Genomic DNA, 16,246 nt, shown 5'->3' with positions numbered 1-16,246 from the left:
TCCTTATTATTTGATAATACTTCATAATTTTTCAAAATAAATTATCAATTGCGATTAATTATTGCTTCAGTATACTAGTACAACTTGCACAGTATTTCCTAATTAGACAGAAATCATGGTTTGTTCTATGTATAGTTGTTTTGAGGTTTTCGTTGGCAAATTTATTGATTTTACGCTTTTGTGAAACATTATATGGATGGCTTTTATTTGTAAATATATTATTTATTATGCATCTGCATATAACTAATAATGTAAATATTATTAAATGATGTAAATATCCTTATAATTATTGCTATAGATAACATATAAATATGGGAAAATTATTCGTTTTCTGTAATGTTGCAGCAAATTTGTAATTTATTTAATTTACAAAGGTTTGAGATTTAAATTTTTTCTGTGGCTTTTCTGTTCATTTTATTAGATAGTAATTTAAATGAATTAAAAATACATTTGCAAAATGTTTGGAAGCTCTGAAATATTTATAGTTTTAAGGAAAAATTATTTTTTATGTCTTTTAATTTGCTAAATTATATTTACTTTTGTTAGTGAATTATTTATATTTCTAAATCTTTTCATTCCTTTCATTCCTCTCCTTCTCAAACTGTAAAGACATTTTTATGTTAATAAATAACAGCCTTTTTATTTACTTATTTCATTACTTTCTTTTTTGAGTGTATTCTAACAAATTATTACAATACATTGTAAAAAAAAATAATTATTCAATTATTCAATAATTAAATCAAAATTTCGGTAGTTAACAGTATAACAGAAAGAAAATACGCAAGACTGTAATGAAAGCCAGTCAGTTCAATAATATAACATAAAAAAAAAAAAAAAAAAAAAAAAAAAAAAAAAAATCTGAAATGTTTCAGATTTTAAATTACGTCCAAAGGGGCGTTTTTTAACATTTTGTGTGTTACCTTTCTTTATTAAATATCATGTTCCTCGCACTTAAACCATAAGATCCAGTGCAACAGCAATATCGCAAAATAGTTTTAAAACGAGCATATCTTTAGAATTTCCGCTACAGAGACTCACGCGCTGGAGATAAAAATGTTTTTTCTGCACAACGTTGCCATTGCTCGCTTTGAAATCCTTGAGTTTGTTAATCAAAAATTAGGATCAAAAATCAAAATCAAAAATTAAATAAAAATTTTAAAAAATAGGAAATCGATCATAAAACAAATTTCAAATTTCAAATTTGGTCTTCCACATGCTCATATTCGTTGGAGGATTACGTTATTCAAAATTCGATGACTCTATGTACTGTTATTTTATGACAATGTGAGAAATATACATACATTTACGCAGATTTTCATTATTTAATTTCTTCAACATTTTATGGCAACAGTTTGAAAAGTGAACCGACATTTATCCGTCCGACGCAAAATGCCAAAACGAAACTAATAGTCCTTCGGGATTCAAATCCTTTTGGACTAAAAAATGCACAAGATAACCTAAAACATGGCATAGAAAATTTCGTGAATATTTCTTAAAAAATAATATTTATTAAGTTATTAATCTTAACTGCAAATGAATATACGACCTTTTATATACGTTTTCAAGTCTCTGGAAATTTAATTATTATGCATTATTAAAAACAAAACACTCTAAACATCGAACGAAACGCTCGCATTCAAATCTGAAGCAAAGAAAGTCACGGAAGAATCGGACGCCTTTCGTGACGTCACTCGTAGCTAACCAGGCCATGTTATCTCGAAGGCCACGGTAATATCAATCAACGACCAGTCAAATCTCCAGGTCACCATGTCTACCCCACCGTGGTCTCTGTTCACTGGGACGGTGGTCTTGGCTGGTCAGTTCAGCGGTGGGTTCAAAGAGGGAGCCTAGAATGCTATTGTTCTCGAGGATGTGGACTCCGGGACTCAGCGGAAATGTTTATACCAATCTCAGGGGGACTTTGACTGACTTGTCAGTCCCCGTAGTGTTATTTAGTCGGCGGGGCAGGCACACAAGCAGTTAGTTATCGTCTCCTTGAGCTTGCCACTACTGGAATCTTATTGTTAGCAGGCATACGAAAAAATGTGTCCATTCATGTACTAGAATAGAAGAGATACACGCCAGTGTGACAATCGAAATCGCAATAACAACCTTGTATTTAGCGTACATATATTAAAACACTCAATCGATTTTGAGGGCAGCTAAAGGTCCTTCCTCATCAGGAGAACGAAATTACTAGAAAGGGGGAAAAAGAAGAAAAATAAAGCATCGGCAAAGAAGTTGAATAAAATAAAGCATCAGACTCCTTTGCCGATGTTTTATTTTTCTTCTTTTTTCCCCTTTCTAGTAATTTCGTTTTTCTGATGAGGAGAGACCTTTAGCTGCCCTCGAAATCGATTGAGTGTTTTAATATATGTACGTTAAATACAAGATTGTTATTGCGATTTTGATCATTCATGTACTATTGATGTCCCAGATTTTAAACTTTCAATCTTCTTTTCTCTGTTTATCCTTCTGTCAACAGAATTAAGCTCTTATATTTAGTCTACAAATGTAACTTTGACGTATAGAATCAGTGGTAGAATTACGTACCATCAACAACTTAAAAATTTAAATTGTGATTGATGAATTTAAATTGTGATTGTGAAATTGATGTGATGTTGAATTGATGTTACGCAGATATCTGACTTCTTTCCATACTTTTTTTTTTTTTTTTTTTTTTTTTACAGAAATTTTTCTGGATTCTAAAGGCATTTAATACTTCGTACCAAATTATTTTAGAATTATTGCGATCAGGATCACAAACTAAATGAAAGGGTTCAAAAGATGTTTTGAACACAGCTGAATTATTGGCTTTAGGTCCATGGAATTATTTGTTTATTAAAGCTGTGTCCTGTGTCCTCACTTTGTAATTAAAGGACGCTCTTCGAATTCGTCTTGGTTAAGGGAAATTACAACACTCTCTTGCACAATAATAAAACCCTCAGCAATATAATGAAAAAATTAAAACGTTCTATTTCTAGGATAAATATTTATAATCATGCAAACAAAAATGCCTGACTTGACCAGGAAACTAAACTAAAAGATTTCTTTTTTCTTTGTTCTCGAGATATAAAAAGAATATTTTAAAACTACAAGTATTAACAACCACATTTCAGAAGTTATATAACTATGTGAAAAGTGACAAAAATGTATTAAAAACATACATACCAGTCTCTGACTTATCTGCGAAAATTATTCAAATTAGTCAAAATAAAAAGGCTGTAAATAATACCAAACAATTATCCTACGAAACACTTTATATAAGATTCCCTGCGTAAGAGGCAAAAAGCCATTTCTGTTTAAGGTGAGGGCGGGGGAACGTATTCTGGGAATCAAAGCATTTATTTTCACATTTGTACTGTAAACAACGTTTTATATTATAAAAAGTTCGTTTCATATTATAATTAACACAAGCGGCTTAGCAGCCGCTGAGCCCTTTTGACTCCGCGGAGCACAGTTGAAGAACCGCTGGTCTAGAATCAATATTTGAGGAAATAATTCTACAAGAAATAATTCAATAATTGAGGAAATAATTCTCTTTCGAGCATTCTTTCTTACACAATAAAGAAATGACAATTATTTTTTTCTCTTTCCGTATCTTACAACAAAACTCAGAAATTGATATTACATTTACTTTCAAGGTTCAACTTCTACGAGACCAATACTTGAAAGCTCTTCTATTTTATGAAATACTGGCTTCCTATGAGAACAAACATCTCATGTATTCAAATCTTTCTGTTCCCGGCAATCGAAATCAGGTACAATTAAGAATATTAAGCAATTTTTCTTACTCAACCTTCATCGCCCGGTGAACGGATTGGCTGCTTCGAAGTTTTCATGATTTCCCCGTGTGTATCATTGTTGCTAGCCAGTTTCTCTTGGAACGACCTCCACGCAAGCATTCCTTCCTTTAAAGAGATAGCCCTCGCATGCTTTATCGTAACCCAAATAATCCATTCCGATTCAATCTTAGCCATCGGTTACTATGATCTAATGGTCCGTAAATTAAGCGAATTCGAACAAGAAATGCATAAAAGATTTTAATTTTAATCTGCTGTACATTTAATTTTACTCAAGCTTGCCACTGCTATACATTCAGATGGCTGAGAAAGTAGCAAGAGAAAAATTTTAATAATTTTTTCTTTCTTTCTTTCTTTAAATTTATGGTGACTTTTATTATCAGTGTTGTGAATCACATTAGTCAGCTACACCTTAATTACTAAAAAAATTACAGTAGATGGGGGGATGAGAATTAGGGACTTAGAGAAATTAATCGGAAAAGAAAGGAGAGAAAGCTTTAACATACATAACTTTTAAAAAATTATGCATGCAAATAACCTTTTTATAAAATTGGAGGATTTTATTTAATTCTCCTAACAGTTAATTATATTTTAAAAAAGCCTTTCCTTTAAACTCTCATTTTCCATTTTTGCCAGGATAAGATTTCAATTTCGCACATTATGCAAAATAAGGTAAAAAACTGCTGTTTAAGCTGGAGTCTGAGTTATTTCAGACAGAACCTGTTCTGCCTTTCGGCCACGTTGTTCCGTTACTAGTTAAAGCTTGCTATTTTAGGGTCGTGCATATTAATTGCCTGTTGAACTACGGCGATGATATTAGCTAAGAGCCAACTAAATAGCTCTGCGCAGCTTTGGCTAGTTACTCAATTTAGCTTGAGTTTAATTTTACGTTCTATTTTTGTGTTACCGACAAAAGTGTTGACGAGGTATTTGTTAGTATGAGAAGTGGCTTCTGTGAGCTGTTCTTGAGTGAATAAAAGGGTCTTTTTACCCATCTTGAGTTGTTACTGATACAATAGAACTTAGTGAATAGTCGCTTCACAGTTCCAATAAGTTCTAGCTTCAAGTAACTTTAATTTAGCTAGAACCCTATAAAATGTCCGATATAAATGCGTGTTTCAGGGTTAGATAATGTTTATTTTTTTTTTGTACTACAAGAAGGACTCATATTTACTACATTTTCAAATTTTTGAATAATTCATATTAGAGTGCTAAATATATTATGGTATCCTATTAGCATGATTTCTTTTAGTATGCCTACATGTTGTGCTTTCTTTCGAATAGTCTATAATTTAATAAGTCATTTATTTATTGCTTAAAAATAGTGAATAAAAATAATTATGATAAGAAAACTTTAGACGAGTGCCAATTTCATATAAAATTTTAAATAAAATCTCTACTAATCTAGGGCGTTTTTCTTTAATCCTATATTTTTCAAGTTTTCCTTAAGTGTATATTTCACATGCCATGTTTCTTTTCTCTGTTTGTTTAACCTGTCTCTGATGTACATACTCCGAAATCTCATAATAAAATGAAAAAGAAAAAAAAACTCACAAAAGTCTGATTAAATAAAAAAGCTGAAATGAAAACCAGTTGATGCCAGGAATGGGACACCAATTTTTACGCTTCTTAAATTTTGTTGTCTTGAAAATTGAGAAGCCGGAATACTTTTATAGTTTTTTTCTGCAAAAAGATTAGGAGCTTACTTGCAAAAAGATTATGTTATGCTTTCTTCGGTACCATTAAACACGAGCTTATAGTGTTTACTAAGTCGAGCCCGATAAAAATCACTGTTATTGAAAACTTTTTTTTTCACTTTTTTTAAAGTAGGGGGAAGATGGACTTCCCCCCCCCCCGCATATGGGTCCCCGAATTCTACTTATGTTAATGTTGACTGGAGACCGTGGTCAGAAAGTACTGGACTATTCTACGTTTGGTTTTCATACCGACACATTTTCAGCCAAAATGTTCTCCATATGCTATTACTGTTGTAGAACTCTCTCTATTATTATTCGTGATGTTTTAACTGTTTTAACGTTTTTCATTGGTGTGCTGGGAAAAGAATATTCTCTGCTTCTATCATTCCTTGAAGTACATTCAGAGCTTAAATTTAGTCGGAAACAGGTTGAGTTCTTTCTTTGTTTTTTTAGTGAAATTGTAATTCCAGCCAGAGTCTCAAATAAGTTGAGGTCCAAGATTTTATTTTATTAGTTAAGCATTTAATATTTATTAAATAACTTATTAAATTGTTATTTATCTTTTTACATTTGATAGCATTTTGGTTATTTAACTATTATAAATATTAATTATTTTATTATTTTATTTATTACATGTTTAATTATTTTATTTGCTTATTCCTTTTCCTCCTTCCTAGTCTTGCATATGGCTCTGGCACTTCTAATTTTAGAAATTAAGTACTGTCCATATGGTAATTCAAAGTCTTATTAATCTTTATCTGCCTTAACCACACACATGATTAACACCTATAAAATAATAGTTCAGGGAATAAATGCCTCTCCAAAAAGTGTGCCGCCCGGGGCTGACCGCCCCCTCTAGCTATGCCACACTGTGATGAATAATACAAATTTTCTTATCTATCTGTTACAGAACTTTCGATCAATGAATTATGTAAAATGAACTTAAACAGCTGAGCAGAATATCTCAGTTTGCAAATAATCCCTTCTCTAGTTGCAGTATGGTAAAGCTAACTTTCAACTTCGGATACAAACACTTTCTAAGCATTTCCGCTATTCGACTGTTTTCATGCTATGCTACACATGCTTTGCCGCATTTTTTAATAATGTAATACAGTGTTTGAGCCTTCCAACCGTTCTGCTCTATCGCGCATAAGCTGCTAAATCGACATTCAAAATTCTTTGCTTTCATATCCCTCATAATGCATAAAAAATATCAAAGGCCGAGAACCTCATTTAGGATCAATAGCAGTAAAAATAAAAACTTTATTAATCATTTTTTTCCAACTTCAGAAACATTGTATGACTATTAAGTGTATCGAAACCGTTTTTTTTTTTTTTTTTTTTTTTTTTTTTTTTTTTTATTTCATGCAATGAAATCATAACTACCCTTTTAATTCACACTTTCTTTTTTCCCCTGCTTTATAACCCTAATTCTAACTTAACAATACATTCACTGATTTAATGATCTAAAATTCACTGAGTTCGAAAATTAAGTTTTTCTAAAATTTGGGCAATAGCTGCAAAGAAAGATAATAATAATTTATTTACTTCAGAAATATTGATTATATTATCTCCTAATATAAATTTAGTAAAATGTATAAAAAAAAGTGTGAACTCATATGTAGGAAGTTTAATTCCGAAAATTGTGTTTTAAAGTAACTTGAATGTAAATTATGAAAAAAACGTTTTAAGGGGACTTGAATTTAAATCATGAATAACAAAATTTCAAACTTTGAAAAAGAAATTTAAAATTAAAAAAACAAATAATTATTGCTATTAATCGGAAATTACATAGTTGACTTTTCAAGGGGAACAAACCAACTCTCGTTCAACGAACAAGGTGAAACAGTGAATAAGAGAAAGAAAAATTAAACATTTTTAGGGGGGATAAGCAGATAAAGAAGTGGGTGTATTTCGACAAAGATAGCATTTTTATTACTTCAAATTACAAAAAATTCAAATTATTTTTGAAATTTAAAGTCTTTAAATGAATAAATGGCTGTTTAGCACTTAATTAAAAATAAAGCAAATAAAGCTAATTTTATTTAAAATATATAAATTCTTAATTTAAACTGCTTACATTTTTAATTCAAAACGAAACATAATGAAGCTAGATCTGCTTAGTACGCTGTTAAAATCTTTAACATTGCCAATGTATAAAATACTGTTGCCAATGTATAAAATGCTGCCAAAGTTAATACTTGCTGAGATAAAATTAATTTATGAGCTTAAAAATTAATTTTTTAAAGTTTTTATTTTCTTTTTTATTTATTTTTTTTATTATTTATTTATTTTTTAAATTTGAATTACTATAGTTCACTCTTTATGGGAGCAAAATAATTCCTTCTTCACCTCATTCTGAAACATGGAAAACCCCACGTAAGAATCGCTTTTTGATTTTCATCACCAGATGGCTCTGAAAGAGGTGAACCGCACGCGCTCCGCTCTCTTGCTAAGCTTCCTTGTTTATGGCGGAGCGGTTCAGTATGTGATCCTTCGGTTATCTTGAATCGTAGCAATCCGTTTCCCGTTAATCGTATCTTCTCTCGCTCTTCTTCCTCTAGAATCATGTGCTGCATCATCCACATTAGTCGTCTTGTGAAAAAAAAAGAGGGCTTGTTTATGTAGTAACGGTTTGAGAACAGTTAACGAAAGATGATTATAAACAGTATTTCACGGACAAAACATCGAAGTAAGTGATTCTAATGTCAAAAGAGAACGCCAAAAATGCTCTCTGCTTCGCAATCTTTTTTTTAATTTTTTCATCCAGACCGACGCTGTGAACACTTAATATTCATTATGTTTGCAGTCCTCTATTTATTCTTCATTTGTGCTGATTTTTTCATTCTTGATGAAACATTTAAAAAGTGAGTTATATTGCCCTTTGACATTCGGGATGTACATATGGATATTATTTCCAAATAGTTTTCCTTTTCACTATGTGTTCATTTAGTAATACCTAGAAAAATAAATTTTAATTAGTTTCCTAAGAAACGAGCAGAGTTAATGTTTTTTTACCAAATAAAATTAAAATATTTCTGCATTTAAAAATAAAATACTCATTTTTTTTTTGGTATTGTTTGATACTTACATAAACACTGAAAAGTTGTTTTCAAAATGATTTCTTCGGTAAAAATTCTTTAAAAATATATTGGTTAAAATTGTATTTTCAACAAATTGTAAATGTATTATAAATATAATTTTCTTTTAAAATAAGTAGTTTAAATATGTTAAGTATTTAAAATAAATTTGTTAACTAATTATATATGCAAGTTTTGTTTTTTATTTATTTACTTAATCTTGTGAGGGTAACAGAATTCAGCTATTTTCTGTCTCTGTCTCTTCATCCTTTTGTGCTTGTTTGTCATTTGATTTGATGTGGTTACATAAAACTTCTTTTATCAATTGAAACTTCTTTATGTATTTCTTACGTTTCAGGTGTGGAAAAGCATAGTATTGTATACTATGAGAGTTTATGATTTTAACTACTGCTTTCCAAATAAACCGTGATGAGCATAGAAAGAAAGAAGCTTTCGAATTTTCTGTATATCCAGTATGGTATGGGAATTTCATCCTTCATTTTAATTTTTATAACTACTGCTTTATTTTTGCTTGGATGTGCTTTCTATTTTATTCTATATGAAGAGTTCAAAACATTAGTGGCACAGCACAGTCTTAGATGGTTTTGAGAAGTGGTTAATTAAAAGTGTACCAAAAGTACCATGTTAGTGGTTCATTAGAAATGTACCAAAAATTAACGACTATACCAAAACAATTTTATTGACTTTATGTATGATAGTAGTAACTTAGGTGTATTAAATTCTGTTGTGAAGAAATGATATAGAAAATAATGAGCAAGTATGGAGTTGTTTTGATTGTGTATTAAAGTATAATATAAAAATGTAGTAGGGTTCTTAGGCCTGTAATAACACCAGTTTTCTTAAGTATAGCAATAAATTTGCCAAAATGGGGCCCCTATACTTGCAGGACCGTCGGCCAAAATGGGCTCTTAGTGTCAGTATGTTCAGGTGGTAGCTTCCATATGTTATAAGAAATGAGCAGAACTATATAGCAATTTCTTAAGTATGAATGGTATGAAGAAAAGGCTATTTTTAAGAGCATCAAACATGCTTTTATTTTAAGTAACATGTAATGATCTTTTAGTGCTGCTAGACTTTAAAAAGGTATGCCTAGATTGAACTTATGGAAATCTGTATAATGTATTTGGGCTATAACAGGGATACCTCCCTTGGGAAGAATTTCATAGTTTCAGAATGAGAGTGCAACCAGCTTCTTATTTAACTGTTAAATATTTAATTTTAGTTTATCAATATAAAAAGCTACTTTTATCCAAGTTTTGGTATTTATGAACTTTTTCTTATTTGATTTAAACACATTAAAAAAGAATCTAAATTTAAATAAATATATGTCATAATTTTGATGCATAGAAGGAAATACTGGAACTCTTAACAACTTTCAGTAGCAGTCATGGCTTATGGTTAAGGCATACAGATGAAGATAACAAATTGTATTTTGATAAATCACCAATCTTTATTTTCACATATATCCAGTTAGTTCAGCAGACACTTATTCAATCATAATTAAATAGGATAAATTGCTATGTACATTGTTTTTTTTTACAAGAAATGATGTAGGCATTTGGGAAGTAAAACAGCAGGGATATCTTAGATATGGCAAAGCTAAAAAAAAGGGGGGGGTAGTTTTCCATTCCGTTTACCGCTGTTCGTCGCGCTTAGCTAGAATGTGGGTCTAGCTTTTGCCGGCTGTCGTGAAGTGTAGTTGCTTGAAGCACTGCAATATTGTCTATATTATACAGACTTAATATTGAAAGAGATGAATATTATATATATTAAGTCTGATGTAATTATAGAGACAAGCTGTGATTGGTTAATTTGAGGTTGTTACACAACATAGGAGGTTCTCGAATTTAGGGGAAGAGAACCAAATCTAAAGTAATTAATTTTGAGGTCGCCAATTATTTTTAAAGCAGCTATTGTGTTTTCTTATATCTTGCATACTTATGTATTTTTTGAGTTTTCAAAAAGCACTGGTAATTGATCATCTAGCAATGGTGAAAGGAGTGCATGGGGCCAAAAAAGTTGACTGTAACATTCCCTAAATTTTATAATGCTGTGCTTCTAATTTGCATCTGTCTAACTCTCACTTGTAATCAACACTTTAACATCTCTAACCTCTCTCTTTTTTTTTTTTTTTTTTTTTTTTTGTCTAGTTATATGATGCTGTCAAATGAAATGTATTATTTGATATATTTACTGCAAGCTTAAGTTATACATTTTTTTAGAGTCAACTATTGATGTTATTATCTTGTCTGTTGTTGTGGGAAGAATGATGTATTCTCTGCCCATAATATTGTCTGCAGACAGAATCTGTAAATTGCAAAGAAAGGGAACATAACAATCTTAGAGCATTGAAAGTTTGACATCACACACTCCACTTTCATTAACATGAAGTTATGCCATCTAATGATCTGAACTTTCATATATATTTATCATCCTTGTGTTTGTGATCAGAACTTTTTGTTTGTGTAAAATATTGTCATATTGTTTAAAATTTGGAAAACTTTGTAATAAATGTGATCAGTAACTTTCATCCTGTTTTTTACTCTTACAGATCTATATATGAAATGCTTTAAAATGTGAATATGTAGATTATGTGATATTTTTGCTTTCATTATAAGATTTTATGCATGTAATTATAGCTTTTATATATTATTTATTTATGAAAAGTGTTTTGTATTGTATGTTAGTACATGTACTGAGATCATAAGTTTTATTCATTTGTGATTAGTATTCTATATATGAGGAAGACAGAAAATAAGTTTGAAAATGGAATGTTAATTTTTAGTCTGTGAAGATTTATTATTATTTTTTGTAAAAAATTAGATGAGGGGAAAAAATTATTGTATATTTTAAAATGTGTGTGAATTGAATTTTTTTAAATATTCTCTTTTTCCTCCTCCCAGATCTCCTGATATTAAGCTTTTTGATTTTATTTGCTGCTGTTGGTTCTGTGCAAGGCGAAGCCATTACAGTAAATGGTAATCCACCTATCGTAAAACATCTCCAATTTCCTTATAGAACACAATATGCTTATGGAGATTTGGCTGATTATGGTTTTCATCAAAAAGCACCTGCCTTCTCAAAAAAGCCTGCTATTGTAAGCGATAAAATATTCCAGATTGAACCATCTGATGCAACTGATGGTCTGAAGTATTCACAGCCTGCAGTTAATTACCATCAGCTCAATTCCTTCCCTAATATCAAAGTGCCTTTATCTTCTCTTCTAAAAGACAGAATATTTCAAATACCTTCTCAGCTTCATAATTCAGAAAAAATGCAAGGACAAGCCTTCTCTGCTAGTAAAGTGACTGAAAAAGGCTCATCTAAACCCATGAGAGATATAAGGTACCTGGATCCCGTGTTGGAGAAAACATCTCAGCTGTCAGATGCTGTTGTGGAATCAGAGTACAAAATCAGAGATGGAGATTTTGATAATGTCTTTTTATCTGATACGAGTTTTAATGGCGAGTCAACACATTTTTATAAAGAAGATAAAAATAATTTTACAGATTCAAGTGAAAATTTACTTTCTATTTCATCTGATGCCGTTTTAAGTTATGAAACTCCTGTAAATTTTTCTAAAGATATAGCTGTGGATAAACATAGCCCTAGATATTCTGAGGAAGATGTGTCTAGTCTTTATTCAGATACCAAAACATCTGAAAACTCTAATTATAATTTATCAACTAACTTGCCAATTTTAAAGACAGTTTTGCCTGAATTTACTACTCAGACATCTGTAGTGTTCAGCACTCATCTGTATATAGAATTTGTAAATCAAACTAATTCTTCACAAAATGGTATGATTACACTTCCATCCACACATACTGATGGAAATATTTCAACTGCAATGCCATCGTTAGAGAATGAAACCGATAAGCTGTCATCAGGAACTGTTGCAGGCATAGTAATTGCTGTTCTAGTGTGTATAACTCTTTTATCAAGTAAGTACTTTGAATAGTGCTCGTAAATGCAATATTTTTCTTATGTTAATTAACAGGATCATTGTTTTAGAAGTCTGTTAATAATAAATTTTTATTATAGCTGCAATTACAGATTGTTCCACAGATCTGTTACTGTATGTTCATCTGTACTACCTAAGTGAAAAATTTTCATTGTAGATTTAGAATCATGAGGGGATAAATCTTGGAGTTCTGAGTAAATGTTTATATAACTTTTGCATTGTTGTAAAAGTAAGGTTAAAGTAGATTGAAAGGTGCCCTTTGGATAATTGCTAAGTTGTTTCCTTTAGGGTAACCTAAGTAGTTGAATGTTATGGAAACCCTATTATGACGTAATTGGTTGCGTGGTTGCGGTCAGTTTGAATCATGGGAAGAAATTAAGGGCTTGTTTGTGTGTTGGATGTTGCTTAGGAAGTACGGTGGTTATTTTGTGGTTTACATGGTAAAATGGTTGAATGTGGTAAGATTAGTTTGAAGTTTCTGTACGATTTGGAATGAAAGGAGAAAAAAAGCATTAATTGACTGCTGTGTAAATGAAGGTTTACTTAGTAGTCATTATAAGTATCATGTTTGTAGGAAGGAAATGCGTATGGTCGAACGTCGGACAATACCTACACTATGGAGGATATTTTTGTGAATTTATGTGGCAGTGCCATTATACACATTCTAGTTCAGATAATTTTAGGAAGTTTTTGGATGCTGTCAAGGAATTTTGTTTGAACTCCGAAATTCGTATATATAAGTGGATATTTCCTTTGTGTAGTGCTAAGATGAATTTCCTTTTTTACGTTGCTTCATTGCTTGATTTAAAATGTAGTTTATTGAGAATTATATATTTTTTGTTGGCTGCTCCTTTGACTTTTTAAGTGAATATAGATTGATGTGTACATGGACAAAATCAAGGGAGTGCCCGTTGCCTAGTTTGTGCAGTCTCTGATTTTTTTTTAAAGTGAAAATAGGTCGATGTGTACATGGATACCGAGTCTGTGCAATTCTTTGACTTGTTATTTTGGATTCGTGTAGCGGCGATTTTTGGCGCAAAAAACGCTGTTACATAAAGCCAAAATAACAAGTCAAAGAATTGAACAAACTCTGTGTCCATGAACCACCAATTATCACCAAGGGGCGTCCATAAATATATTTTTACCAAATAATACATATGTGAAAATCTTCTCCTGCCAAGGACAGAGTGATTGTAAATTACATCTGAACATATGATTAAGAGGATAAGATTGCCTTTACTGGAACACTTAAGTTGGAATTTGTGTCACAAACAAACAATATGGCTAGATTCCACCTAACCCACAAAATTAATATTAAATCTTATGAGAAAACTATTAAATAATTAAAATTTGTGTTTAAAATTTTCTTACAGTGCTTAGAAATAATCATCACCTGTTTCAAACTGCAGCTTGATGAGATCGCTTGTTCATTTTTCTTTAAAAAAAAAAAAAAGTATTAACTTTTATTTATCTGAAATGTAGGTACATACATGTATCTAATCAAATAAATATTCTATGAAGAATAATTTAGATGTTATCCTAGTTTATCTCCAGAACTAAAATAAAATAATGATGTAGTACATTGTTGTGTAATTAAAAAAAATACACTGACGGGATCTGTTCTGTAAAATATTTCTGGATTGTTATGAAAATCAGACATTGGTATTGTATAAATAACATGTAACAATCTTTGACTGAAGCGTAGAATTACAGTGAGCTACTCTTTTTAAAAATGTTTGAAAGAAACAATTTTCCATCTTATATGAGTTCCCGAATAAGTCTGAAGTTTCAAAAGAATTATATTGAATGTAAAAAAAAAATTCTCTCTACAGATGTTGAAGAAACATGTGTTGTAAGTAATTGTGTAATCATATCTAATGTATTCTCATTGATACTGTATCCTCGACAGCATAGACTTCCACCATTCTTTAACCCATTCGCGACGGGCACCTCTGTTACTGAAGCGTTCTCTTGGGACTGTGTGTTAACCGTATCCTTCATCCTGTGGGTACAGGCAATTTACGCTGCTAAGCTTAACTCTGGAAAAAAATTCGTATAAATGAAATTTGTCTTCCAATTTTGGGTACATTATGAGAAGAACATTCAGAATTAAATTTAAGCCTTTATATTTTCCTTAAAACTTTTATAAAATACTCATTCTAGAATAATATAATTTTCCCCTTATCGCACAAATAAATATATATGGAAAAATAGCCAAACAATCACAGATTTTATTTAACACAACACACAATTAAAATTTAAAAATATTAAAACTGTGTTTCATAAAAATTCAATGAGCAAACAACGAAAAGTAAGCAATGTTTCAAAATGAGACAGTGTATGATATTCTTTGACACATGGGTGTACGCAAAGTCCAACATTGCATTAGTCACAGGAATATAATATCTGCTGCTATTTTACTCAGCAAATTTGATTCATTTAGCATTTGTATACGTTCTATGGTCAGATAGTGCTTTCGCTTTGCCATTTAAAAAAAAAAAAAAAAAAAGCCTTTCGCTAAGCGATACAAAATATTTGTCTCAATGCCGGAAAACTCGAAGAGTAATAAAAAAGTCTCTAATAATAGAACATCTACTCCACTATAACCAATATAAAAATAAGAAAAAATAATAAATTAAATTAAAAGTATTCCAGAGCATTGAGAACATGTTCATTTGTTTACATAAAATGACGCAGTAAGAGCCATTACATTACTCAACACTAACAAATTAGCGATTGTGTATATATTTTACGTTTAGATACTGCTTTCGTTTGTCAATAAAAAAAGATAAGTTTCGCTGATGATTAAAATATTCATCTTAAAGCATGAAAAATCTAAGAGTAATAAAAAAAAAATCTCTAATGATAGAATGTCTATCACACTATATTGTAAAAATAAAAAGTACCTCAATGCAGCGAGAGCACGTGCATTTCTTTATATCAAATGACACAGTCAAAGAGACATTACATTGCTTAACACCCACCCACATATCTGGATCTCATTTCAAAACAAAATACCAAAAATAAAAATCATTGCATAGGAATGAAGTTAAACATAATTAACTTTCGATTTATTTCCCCATAGCAGGCATACAGGTACATCTAGCGGCAACAAAAAATATTAATTAAACGTTCTATCTAAAAAGTCAAATGTGGTACGCCCAGCCGGTAGAGTGAATTAAATGGCGATTCAAATATGATGCACTCAGCCGTACGGTAATGTTCGCTGCTGATGCACATATGACATGCCCGTACTGAACAGGTTAAGAGTTACTTTGTCTACAATACTGGAGTCAAGTCATGAAAGAGTTTTGATTTTGTTTAAAATTTCATTAAAATAGACATTACCATTTTAAATACTTTTTTTAATCCCCAAAATGTAAACATTTCTTTTTCCTGTAACACTTCTATTTTCTCCAATACAACTTTTTTATATTTACTAACTTTTTTATTATATTTTATTTACTAACTTTTTTATTATTTTTTTATTATATTTACTAACTTTTTTATATTTACAACTTTTTTATATCTAAAAATTATAAAAAAATGGGATGAGCCCAGTTCTTTGTCATTATGATCATGAATGTTTCATATGCATGTCTTATCAAGTTTTTCTTCTACCAACTTTTTCTCTAAATCCTTGCTGTTATGAGCAGCAGTTGATAGTGCAGTCTAGTGCTA

General features: G+C 30.7%; 1 protein-coding gene across 1 annotated transcript in view; it reads left to right on the top strand.

The window, feature by feature from the left end:
• The first annotated feature begins 7,934 nt into the window (after positions 1-7,934).
• LOC118182356 (uncharacterized) overlaps positions 7,935-16,246 on the top strand; it is a 46,858-nt gene continuing 38,546 nt past the window's right edge. The window contains exons 1-3 of the mRNA XM_035351693.2: positions 7,935-8,192; positions 8,939-9,058; positions 11,505-12,545. Of these exons, the coding sequence (XP_035207584.2) occupies positions 9,010-9,058; positions 11,505-12,545 (1,090 nt within the window). The 5' untranslated portion in view covers positions 7,935-8,192; positions 8,939-9,009. The remainder of the gene's footprint in view (positions 8,193-8,938; positions 9,059-11,504; positions 12,546-16,246) is intronic.

This window comes from Stegodyphus dumicola, chromosome X2, assembly GCF_044657685.1.
Source record: "Stegodyphus dumicola isolate Sdum_Otavi_A_Nest chromosome X2, ASM4465768v1".
Classification (NCBI taxonomy): domain Eukaryota; kingdom Metazoa; phylum Arthropoda; class Arachnida; order Araneae; family Eresidae; genus Stegodyphus; species Stegodyphus dumicola.
This window is presented reverse-complemented; position numbering and strand designations above follow the sequence as displayed.